This window comes from Gallinula chloropus (genome assembly GCF_964237585.1).
Source record: "Gallinula chloropus genome assembly, chromosome: 3".
NCBI lineage: Eukaryota > Metazoa > Chordata > Aves > Gruiformes > Rallidae > Gallinula > Gallinula chloropus.
In genome coordinates, this window is record NC_140087.1 from 2,901,799 (window position 1) to 2,913,919 (window position 12,121).

The 12,121-nt window shown below is 46.6% G+C and overlaps 2 protein-coding genes across 2 annotated transcripts in view; one reads left to right on the forward strand and one right to left on the reverse strand.

Moving 5' to 3' along the window:
• The window catches only part of ECHDC1 (ethylmalonyl-CoA decarboxylase 1), a 38,604-nt gene extending 37,881 nt beyond the window's left edge, over window positions 1-723 (forward strand). The window contains exon 6 of the mRNA XM_084261702.1: window positions 71-723. Within this exon, the coding sequence (XP_084117828.1) occupies window positions 71-476 (406 nt within the window). The 3' untranslated portion in view covers window positions 477-723. The remainder of the gene's footprint in view (window positions 1-70) is intronic.
• Window positions 724-6,114: 5,391 nt separating this feature from the next.
• RNF146 (ring finger protein 146) lies at window positions 6,115-11,446 on the reverse strand. Its single transcript, XM_084262115.1, has 2 exons — window positions 11,301-11,446; window positions 6,115-7,258 (listed from the first exon to the last, which is right to left on the reverse strand). Exon 2 carries the CDS (start codon window positions 7,255-7,257, stop codon window positions 6,199-6,201), a length of 1,059 nt encoding a protein of 352 aa, XP_084118241.1. The 5' UTR covers window position 7,258; window positions 11,301-11,446; the 3' UTR covers window positions 6,115-6,198.
• Between the last annotated feature and the right edge of the window lie 675 nt (window positions 11,447-12,121).

Below are 12,121 nucleotides of genomic sequence, written 5' to 3' on the forward strand. Positions count from 1 at the left end.
GAGCTGAACACAGCGGTCGATGGATGGATGGATGGATTGACCTCCGCGTGCTTCTTGTTTTCATTGGCAGGTTGATGACCCCCGGGAGCGAAATTCGGTTTGTCCACAAGCACATGGGTCTGGTGCCAGGCTGGGGAGGAGCTGCCCGGCTGGTGCGGGCTGTGGGCAGCGGGGCTGCCCTCCAGCTGCTGAGCGGGGCTGCCAGGGTGGACCCCGAGAGAGCCCTGCGCCTCGGGCTCTCCGAGCAGACCTTGTCGTCTCCAGATGGAACCGGAGCCTTAGAAGAAGCCCGAGCCTGGCTGGGTCAGTATACAGAGGGTCCAGCCAGCGTGATTCGGGCTGTGAAAAAGGTGGTGACAGCAGGAAGAGAGCTGCCCCTGGAAGCTGCCCTAAGGATGGAGAAGGACATTTTTGGAACTGTATGGGGTGGGCCTGCCAATTTGCAGGCATTGATTACAAGACCAAAACATAAATGACGGTCAGGGCATAGGAAACCTTTCTGCAAACAAAGCTTCATTAAACTGAATCACTTCAGGACTTGTTCATTAAACTGGCATTAACATCGCTCTGTCGTTTGTGTCTGGCAGGCGTAGCTGGTGTGCAACCACAGAGACATCCCTGCCAGCTCCTTTACTGTCCTAATCACCCACTGAACGGAGATTAGCAAAATTAGTGTGTAAAGGTAAATACCACACTGAGAATAGAACTATAATTCTTCTGGAATGAGGCTGAAGATTATTTTCTTTGGAGTTAATTTTGTCTTTCTAACTGGTGTGGAAATGAATTGCTTGGAAGACAGGAGATTTCTTTATTTGCAGAACAGGTGCATCTAAAGCTGCAAAATAGGAGTCCCCCAACGTGCCACCAGTGTCTTAAAGCAGCTTTGAAGGGACAACTGGGGAGATGATAGTTTTTATTTTTTCACCTTCAGTCTGTTCTTAGTATAATTGCTGAGGAAGTATCCAAGGATACTTCAATTTTAATGGTGATTTTTACAGAAGCTCTAACTCACCGAGGAGCTAACAGCCCTTTTTCACTAGCATGGATCTTAGGTCCTTAAATGCATTTAAGTGTCTGCTCACTACTGTAGGAACAGATTACTTCTATATACTCTGCACCTGCACATTCCTGGAGCATGTGCCTGGGCTGCTGACCTAATTCTTCCTTTTAGTTAAAATCTTGGAAGGCCATGATGTATCGTACCCAAAAATGGGGTTTCCTTGGCTGGGAGGTCTGAGTACCTCAGCATTTTGGAAAGATGCACGTGGATCTGTCTGACTGTGTTGGTGTATTTTTACTGGTAGGTTGTATTTGGGCTGTGAAAGACTTGGAACTTGGTCTCCACTTTATGCCAGTGCCTGTGCAAGTCATTGGGTAACTCAGGGGGGAGGGTTTTCCCTTCAGAAACCGAGCACCTGCTTTGGCAGACAGTTCTTAAACATCCATGAGAGCAAAACCATGCAGACATATCCATGACTGAGAGATTCCTGTACTGCTGATTGGGACACACTTGTCTCCAAATCCCGGAGGGGATGAGATCTGAGCCCAGGACCTGTGTACCCCAGGGGAGCGTGTTAAGAAGGAAGCTCTGGGCTCTGCGCCACTGACATATGTTCTCGATCTGACCAGGCACAGCTAACTCCCAGTACGTGGTACAAGCTGCCTGAGGGAAAGGGGGCGAGTCCTTGGATGGAAATCCATATTCTGATTCCTACAGAGTGGCAGGATTCCTGAGTTCTAGGCAGCGAGGTGACTGTACATAGGTTTGAGGATCTCGGGACAGAGCGATGGGGGGAATCAGGCCTGGAGTGCCTGTTAAGATGCTGCAGCTTTTGAGCAGACGCTGTGCTCTGCTGGGGGTGTTTTACTAAATGGCTTTCACAGCAGGGAGGGTGTACAGCCTGAAGCAACCAAAAAAAATGAAGTAAGGGATGTATTTTGAGCTGGCACCTCAGGGAGGATAAGGAGCTTGCTCTGCCTTGTTGATCCCTCTTGCCGTCACACCCGAAGATGCTGTCAGAGGATTTCAAGTCTCTCCCTCAAAAATCAAGTTAAATTTTTACTTCCAGGTTAGAGAAAAGACAGGAATGGGAACACAAGGAGAGAGTAGGGATCTGGTTGGTGCATCCTTCTCCCCATCCCTCTTTATCCAACAGTTCTGCTAGTACCCTGTGCCGCTGGATTCTTCCCTGTGCTCTGCAGAACTTCAAACCCCTGACTCCTCAAGTGCGGGAGCTGTTGGAATACAGTCAGGCAGTGCTTGACTGTTCAGTGTTGAAGCTGCTCTGATTTTCATGAAGTTCCTCAAGATTTGTGAGGGATTCCAGCCTGCCAGCATCACTGAACCTTCCGGAGCACACTCCAGTCCATACCCATCCAGCTTTGTGATGCAATAGCACATCGTATTGTCGCCAGTCAAAAAGCCCTGGGCTTTAAAGGGGCAACTGGTAATGTCTTTGCTAGGAAGAATAAATTTGCCATTACTTTGCTGTGATTATGTTCTTCCCCAGGGTCAAGACCCTTGAATCATTTCATTTCCCAGGTGCCAGGGCTGTAAGGCTCATCAGCATATCCTCTGCACTGGGTGATACGGATCTGAAAGGGAGGAAATGGCAGCAGAAGAATCATAGAATCATAGCATGGCATGGGTTGGAAGGGACCCCAAGGGTCACAGAGCTCCAACCCCCCTGCCACAGGCAGGGACACCAACCTCCAGGCCTGGATCTACGCAAGGTTGCCCAGGGCCCCATCCAACCTGGCCTTGAACACCCCCAGGGACGGGGCATCACTTCCAGGGACGGGGCATCAGAAGAGCAGAGTCTGTTCTGCCTGCATGTTTTGGACTAGGCCTGTGCTGCCAGTAAGTGAAGCTCAGTGTGCACACCTACTGGGGGGTTATTTCCAGCGTGATTTGTAGACACTGAGTTTACTTCTCATCCCAGCAAATGCATTTCCCCAGCCATCCTCTCTGATCTGTACCAAAGGCTGACGTTTGTTCCAAGAACAGGACAAGTCATTAACTAGTACTGGGCAGGCAGATGCTTTCAGAAAGGGTTACAGAAAATCATTTCGTCCTCTGGTCTGCTGGCATCACAAACGTAGTTACAGGAGTCTGAACATAATTGCAGGTGTTTTGAGCCTAATACCCCATTCTCTAGTTTCTTCTCTGGTTTGAAAGCAAGTACAGGCCATTGTATAAGCAGCACAAGAGCTCCAGGCTGAGATGAGATGAAATCCCATTTTACCAATTTCAAATCTAAATGCTTTACTTCCTAGAATACTTATCATCCTAAACTGACAGATACCTATAACCAGCAGCTGAGCTGCCTTTAGTTTTCCTCCCCATGATTACACGACAGCCCTCAGCTCGGTTTCTGTTGCCCTTCAGAAACAGCCTGAAAACAAACAAGCGCTAAATGCACGCAACAAACCAGAAGCCCTGCAACTGCTACTCCCAGTCTCCTCATTAAATGAGGCGCTGGCTTTTTTATCTCCTAGGGGCTGGTTTGCCAGCTCCCTCCCCAGCAGCTCGGCTTCCCCTTACAGTGTGAAATGCCTGTCTCGTTGCCTCACCTCTCTGTTGGGACAGCGCGAGGGCTTCATGGGTGCGTGGATTGAGCGCCACGCGTTCAGCTGGGCACTGGAGACCACTTCTAACACTACAGATCCTGCATGGTATTTGCTGTTGACAGAAATGTACTTGTCCAACAGGAGCTCGAGGTGGTGGTGCTGAATGCTTACTTCATGGTGTGACTCGAATTTTTACTGTGACATGGGACTCCTTTATCTGTGATTATCCATTCTGGAAATGGGATTTTACAGCCTTTTCAGTTCCTTTTTGCTTTCTATTCTGTTCCACGGTGTGTTCTGCCAGCTGTGCTGTCCAAGCTGAACATCGCTTCATGTGTGGAGTTACAGAAAACTGCACGATGCAGCGGGGCTAAAACTGGACAGGGACACCCCTCCTGCTGCAGCTAACGGGTTAAACACAGAATGGGAATTATGGGTTACTGCTTTGTCCTCACTGAATCTGGGGAGTGTGTTTGCTGCTCTGAGGCTTGGCTGTGAAGCTCTCACCACCCTTACTCGGGCTAATTTTAGTACTTCACAGCTGCAGTCAGCCAGCAGGAGCCAGAAGTAGCATCATGGGTGTGGGGCTGAGCAGAGGTCTGCCTCTCTCTACTTCCACCCAAGGATAATCACTGATAAAACTATTTGTAAGCTGTTTGGGCTGAGAATCCTGAAATGAAGCATAGAGCAAGTCAAGTTTGTGTAGCTTGCCTCTTGCTTTCTTCAGCAGTACGTCATCCCCCACCCCATGGAGCAACACAAGCATGGGGCAGCAGTGCTCTTCCTGAAGGGTTTTGCCAAACTAAGTCAGGCTTCTGCAGGACTAACACGGAATGAGGAACTAAGACATCTGGCAACTAACAAATAGAAGGGAAACACCACCCCCACCCCCCCCCCCCCCGCCCCAATGACATTCTATCCTCTTTCCTCCTCAAGTCCACATTATTGGCTTATTTCCTTAGGGAACTGGAAGGTGATGGTAAAAACCTGTGATAAGCAGCATCTGTTCCTAGCTGAGACAGAAGGGAAATATTGTTCCACCCCCCCACCCCCCTCCTCTGCCCTGTCCTTTGTTCCCTGACCCGTTGATCTTACCTGTAGCAGAGGAAACGCAGTGGAGGACTAGCACAGCTTTGCCCAAGATTAGCCAGGTCAGCCATCAGTACAGTAAGGAGAGTGTTTTAGAAGTTAAAATCTAGCATTTTTAAAGATCAGCCCTTTTGATTGCCTTCAGATGGCTGGCTGCCTGCAGCAACTTTTGTCTGAAGACATGCAGCAACTATGTATCAGCTACTGTCCCCTCCTGTTCAGGGATAAGTGCACTGAAAATTGGAGTTTATTTAGCTTTAAAATAAAGATTGAGTCCAGAATCAATTAACACTGTTCCTCAATTTGAGGGGGAAAGAAAAAGGTAAAACTCCTGCCAGAGGCAGAGAAGACAAGCTGTGCCTTTTGAGATCTGGCTCCTAACCTTCCCTAACACACACGAGCCAGCCTGCAGCAATCTGAGATGCCCTCCTAACACAGCACAGAATTTCCTTTCCATGCTGCCACTGGTTTCTCCATGAAGGACAGATAAGCACAATACCAGCCTTAACACCTGTGTTCTCTGTTATAGGGTCAAGTTTGATAACCTAGCCTCTTCTGTTCAGCATTTCTGCTGTTACAGTAAGACTGTGTGTGATACTTCTGCCCACCACAGCAGTGAAGCCAGGTGACCAGCTGTTCAGATGAGACACGTTAAGGCCATGTGAGCCTTCAGCCTGAGACTTTTCAGCAGAAAGACTTCTTCCTGCAGTGGTAGTGGAGAGACACCCAGTCAGGGATAAAAGAACTTCAGGATAACCTTTTGGCAAACCCAGGAAGCTGATTTGTTGTAAAGTTCCTCTAGTGACGTTTAATTAAGCTGGGCACATGCCTAAGATTGTTACTGATAAAATGTAGTTTTATTAAATTATAAATTCCGTAACAAAAACAAGACAGATCAAGAAAGACCTCAAAAACAAAACTACAAGGACTAGATGGCAAAGCCAGCAAAACTGCCATGAAGAGTGTACAGGTAAGAATTTGCAACAGAAGTTAACAGCATTTTTACATTTCCATTGAAGGAAGGTAAATGATTGCTCTTGTCTAGTAAAAACATTTTAACTCCAAACTCACATCTATTTTCTCACATTAAATTAAGCATCCTGCTCACATCCAACACCTTGCCTGCTCCACATCGCTTTAGTGTTCTTTTCATACATCAATCCATGCAGAAAGTAGTAAGACACTTAATGCAACAGTCAGATAATGAAGACAATTCCAAGTTGTACAGTAGATATACATTGGCCAAAAAGGGATCGAGTATCTCCAAGGGGAAAATGCTACAAAATAAACACAAGACATCTTCAAGAAAACTGGGTATTGCTAAGCAGCTTTCAAACCATTAACAGGACCACCCAGTTCCCTACAGTTAGAGCCCTCCAGCTGAGACATGTTAAGAGACTTGAGTTAAACAGGGCAAATCTGTTTCTCCCCTTCACCCCCCCACCCCCACCAAACACACGGCTAGGTCTGAGTGCAATGCCAATGGAGACAGAAAATTTACAGGTACAGGACCAAGTTGTTAATCGCATGGCTCTAGATTTAAACTTCAGTGATGGTGCACTGTCCATCTGGCCTTCTGGACCTTACGCTTGTGTTTACCACCCCACCCCCAGCCACTGGTCTATCTGCTCCTGACTGGCTGGCGGTTGCACTCAAGTGTCTCTGCTGGACAGAGGACGGGTGCTGCTGGAGGTGGGCAGAGGCATCCTCGCTGTCGCTGCTAGCATCCGATTCGGTCTCCTCCACCGAGGTGTCAGGGGCTGGCAGCCTACCAGAAGATGATGACTCGTGGTCTTCTTCTCCCTCTCCCCTGTGACTCCTTTCAGCCAGACTGTCTCCGTTTATTTGTAAGTGGGCAAAAGAGTTCTCTAGGGAATTGCTCGCCTCGGGCGATGGCGTGGAAGGACTCACCAGCTGGCCATCCAGCGACGGCAGGGCCCTAGCAGAAATGGATGCCAGAGGCTGCACGGCTGCAGCCCCCAGAGACGGAGCGCTGTCTGCACCGTCAGCTGAGCTCTCTCTTGCCAGGTTGACAGTGTTAGCGTCGCAGTCCAACCTCAGCCCGGCCACTCCCTTCTTTGGTATATCTATGATGTCCCGTTTGATTTTCCGGCGGCGTCCGTGCTCGTTTCTCCTGTACTGAACCATATTTTCAAGATCTGCTATGTATAAAAACCCAGCGATGAGCATTTCCGTGCTCTTTTTACCCTTGGAAAAGGCATCTTCCAGCTCTCTGCTGGTACGTTCATCGTACTGCCACCAGCCATTTCTACCTTCGTAGTACCAAGCGTATTCTCCGTTGCCTCTGCTGGCTGCTTTGAGTTCCTCTGGCGACAGTAAGGTGGGCTTGTCGAGAAAATCCTCGGGAATCTCCTGCCGGCAGAGCGCACAGCGTTTCCCAAGCCAAGAAGCTCCCTTCACACACAGGTAGCAGAAAATGTGTTTACAGGGCAGACTTACTGGGTGGACACAGGTCTGCAGACAGATAGCACACTCGGGCACTGTCAGGGAAGGTGCTGCGTTAGCGCATGACTCGTTAGTCTTCCTGTTTGTGGGCAGCATGTTGATGGAGTGATCCACTTCGCCACAGCCAGCCATCCTGCAGAGAGATCAGAGACAGGCTTACATCAGTTTGTTGTGTCAACCTAAGCTGGCACCTTACACCACCTTTGACCTCAACATACACAGAACGAGCTGCCTGCCTTAATTTAAGGTAAGGTATCGTTTATGAAGCCCAAGTGAAAGGAACTGACAGGGTAACACTCTGTTTCCTGAGCTGACAGACTAAACTGAGTACTGGGAGAATTTCTGCTGCTAATCACCGATCTTTCTCTGTTTCATTTTCATCATGTTATCGTGCCAAGTTAGAGAACGAATTTTGGAATTGCCTCTGTTCTTCCCCTGAGGTGATTAATGCACCTCCAATCAGCCAGCTACTTCGGGGCCTCCTCAGGAAAGGTGAAGAAGCTGGGATTCTTTCCTCAAGAGGTCATCTAGCTGCAACACTGAACTTAAAAACCCAATCTCTCATGACAGTACTGGTGATCATCCCTTTGAGCAAGGGATTGCCTGATCAGTACCTCACACTAGGTTTTCACAGTAGAAAATATGCCCGACTGCAGTACCCACCCAAAAGCATTTGCCCCCCTCTGTTTTTGATTAGGGCCCATGCACCATCCCTCCAACTGCGCTTGGAGCAACCACGAGGCTGCAGAAAGAAAGAGATTTGAGAACTGAGGTGGCTTCATCAAGAGATGCCCCAGATTTCTTTATCTTCAACATCAAGTGCTATAGCTGGATGGATCTGCAGCCCCGCAGAAGGACCAGCCTACCACAGGAGACACACAACCGTGATTTGAGTGGCTTGTGAAGTCACTGCCTCTACCTCCTCTGGCCTCATCTTATTTCTGTCATTAAAGATGATTTTTGTAACCAACTGCAAGGGAGCAGGGAGTGCAAAACTGTATCGCTTTGGCGCTGTGTAGGATTTCAGCAGCTGAAAAATTCCAGCCCAAATATGCAAATGCCTTCTCAACTACATGTTTGCCATGGCAATCTCTCTCAGTCTGCTTCATGGTAATTTTCCTTTTATGTTCTTATTTATTAGCAATCAAAAACAAACACCAGATATCAAATAACGGAGAAGAACGGGCTTTGGGGCCTATAAAAAAGTGCCTTTTTCATTTAAATTCCCAAGGAACTTTGAGGCATAGGGCTGATATTCAGCAAAACAGCTTTTCACTCAAAATGGTCTTTGTTGTAGAAGCAGCCAGGAATAGCTCATGCAAAACTACCAGAGACACGGGGGCCAAAGGGACCTTCGGAGGTCACGTAGCCCAGTCTCCTGCTCCACACAGCACTACCATCAATCCTAGATCAGACCAGCCCTGGCTTTGTCTAGCTGAGTGTTTTTGAAACCTGCAAGGATGGAAATACCACAGCCTCCCTGGATGGCCTCTTCTAGTGTTACACACATTTCTAGCAGAATGTGTTACCTCAGGAGAAACTGTGAAAGCTTTTTTAAACAACCTATGAATACATGCTGGGATTAAAAAAACAATAACAATGCTTCAGTATCTATGTATTTATCTTCACAATAATGTATAAAGTGCTATTTACTTTAAAATACAGTTCTGCCTGCTGTCTGCTCCCTTCTATCACTATAATTTCCTCCCGAAAGACCAATGCCTCTTTAATCCATTTTTTATAAACTCATTCTTTAAAGAGCTCTACAGCTCAAATGTTTTCCTGAAGTAGCACAGAATTCATAGAATCATAGAATGGTCTGGGTTGGAAGGGACCCCAAGGGTCACAGAGCTCCAACACCCCTGCCACAGGCAGGGACACCAACCTCCAGGCCTGGAGCTACACAAGGCTGCCCAGGGCCCCATCCAACCTGGCCTTGAACACCTCCAGGGACGGGGCACCCACTACTTCTCTGGGCAGCCTGTTCCAGCCCCTCACCACTCTTTCTGTAAAAAACTTCCCCCTAATATCTAATCTAAACCTCCCCTCCTTTAGCTTTAGTCCATTCCCCCTTGTCCTGCCATTATCTGCTCTTTTAAAAAGTCGAATCCCCTCGTGCTTATAAGCTCCCTTCAGGGACTGGAAGGCTGCAGTGAGGTCCCCCCACAGCCTTCTCTTCTCCAGGCTGAACCAGCCCAGCTCCCTCAGCCTCTCTTTGTAGGGCATCCACCTATGTTTCACTTTCCTACCTGAATTTCTTTCTCTGAGATTAAAGACGAATCTGCATGACTCGTTCTCCAACCAGCACTCCAGATACAGAGACAGCATTACCTACCACCTGGCAGGTGGTCTTTTTACTGCACAGCACACATCTACCTGTGAGATCCATGCTTAACGATGCTATGAACAAGTTGCTTGTGGGATCCTCACACCTCAGGTTGTATTTTGCAACAGAAGTTTACCCCAAACCCAGGGGTTTGTAACAAATTTATCAGATAAGGGGGAGGAAGTAAAGCTACTGAGATTTCTGAATGCCCACAAGTACAATCCAAACGGTATCTCACAGCAGAAGAGCTGAAAGAGAAATCCATGTATTGATTAACTTGTGCTAACCATGGCTGAGGTAAAGGATCTGCATTTTCAAGTGCCCCCACAATGAGATGCTGCTGTGCAAAAAGGCACAGCAGCAGAGCTTCACTGCCACACTAGGAAAGGCTGCTTCCCCCTGAATGTTCTTTGTAAGGTTGACTTTTTTCAGAGTCAAAGAAAAGATTTGAACAACCTGTGAGGTAAGTAGTTTGTACCCAAGTCATGTGTTGTAACTGAGTGTCTGGAGGGGGTTAAAATGCAGTGCTGGGATTAAAAACACAATGCAAAGTCAAATTCTGGTACCATGAGCTAACTAACCAGTGAACTAAAAGCAGAGTGGAAGTTCTTACCAGTTTACTGGAAGCACAAAAAGGCCAACATGTGCACTGTAACTGTACTCAACGGGCCACCCATCAATTTGAGGGCTCTCAGACTCCTTACTAGATCAAGACCATAATGCAGAAGAAAGTAAATGCCTTATCTTGAAATTCCTATGTGACTCTCAGTGACTCAGAGGAAAGTACTTTGTGTGAAATGGAAGTGGCTGGAGAAATAAACACTTATCTCTAAGCAAGCACAGCCCAGCAACTCAAACTCTTTAAAAGATAAGCACAACTGCAGTTGCACGTGCTCAAGAGTGCAGGACAATTACACACTTGAAGATTCTTATCAACTTCACTGATCCAGTCTCACTTTTTGGTTTTTTAGAGGAAAATCCCAATTAATCCTTTTTTGATTTCCCTTTTTAAGGGCAAATCCAGGTTGACAAGAGTTTGTTTGTAAGCTACTGTCACAGGATGTACATGTAGGTTTTTACTGAAGAGCTAATCCTTCAGAAAGGAGGGAAAACATCTAGAACTGCCATTCTGCTGCATTATGGCCGTGGAAGCACTTTCATTGCAACTACAGGGTATTAAGAACTCAGCACAACTAACCAGGGAATATATTTCCTGAAATGAAGAGTAATATTCTGTAACAAGGTTTAATCAAAACAGGCTTCATAGGAGAACCGTTATCGAACAGTAAAGCTCTGCTTTTTGGAGGGCTGGGTTCACTTAAGCCACTTCTGGCAACAGGGAAAATTACATTATTGAATAGCAAGGCTAAAAATGAACCCAATTCAAGGACAAGTTCTAAAAATAATATTATTTTAAGTATTTAGAGCCTCAATTCAGGTATAAATATGGGAACAATAAGCATCCGAATGCTGTATTATAACATAAATACAGTCTGAAGCCCCGTGAGAAGGAGCTAGTCCACAGTCTTGCCAGATCCCACCCCTCTATTATCCTTCTACAGGGGTTTCAAAATTTGGTTTTAATATTAAATCACGTATTTAATGTGCAAGCTTAAGGTGCACAGCCTAGAGCACCTTCAAGACACAAAGTAGGGAAGAGGTGACATACACAAACCACATGAAAAGACCCCGGGTCTTCTGGGACTCTCTAAGAAGAGCAAGTAAACTCCCACAAAGCCACCTCAGAACAGCGTTTCAAACTCCAGGTCAAATTCTAACTGCAGCTAAGCAGCCTGTCAAGGAGCTGACACACAGAAGTCCATGAACAACCACAAAAAAAGCAGCTTACTTTTTCTGAGTAGCTTCTACTGAGGCATGCCACAAGGCTAAAAACGTCCTCTCTTCAGATGTCTCCAGCGAGGGTGGCAGGTCCCCTTTTCCAAGGCTGGCTCATTCCTTACTTGTCCTGCCCAACAGTACACTACAGTGCTTCAGCTTCTCTGCAAACTAATGGAAAGCAAATAATTTGCCATTACAATGCTGTATGAGCAAGCTGAAGACAACGCCACAGTCCTGTTACAGAACAGAAAGCACTGCTTTCATTCACATGGTGCAGCCTATTTCAGCACCAGTGTCACCAGAATCCTGTTTCATTTTCTGCAGTTACCAATTTTGGCCCACAGTTTTGATGTCAATTATTTTGAGGTCTGACTTAAGCAGATTAGCTTTTTCTGAAGTATTGTGAAAGGCAATTATCTTTAACTGTAATAAGTTAATGGCTCATTTCCATAAAGTGACCATGTACACAAAGGGAGAAACAAGACCAAAGTCAGAAGCATCTTATGTTTATGCAAATTTAACCTCTAATAAATGACTCCAGCTATTCAAAGAGTTTTAAAAGTCACAATGACTCCCTAAAGCTGTTTATAAAACTAATGGTATGGCTCCAAACCACTGTCTAGGTTTGCTTGTCTCTCAACAGGGGCTAGTATCTGATGCTTGAAGAGGAAACTCTACATGCAAACAGCACATTTCCCCCAAGTCCTCTCCATATTTCCAGCCATCTGTAGCTCTGAGCCTTGCATCCTCGTCCTCTCTTTCAGAGATCACACACACTTCATTACATGAATCAATCTCAGAACCCTTCAGCACTTTTTTCTTTATAAATCT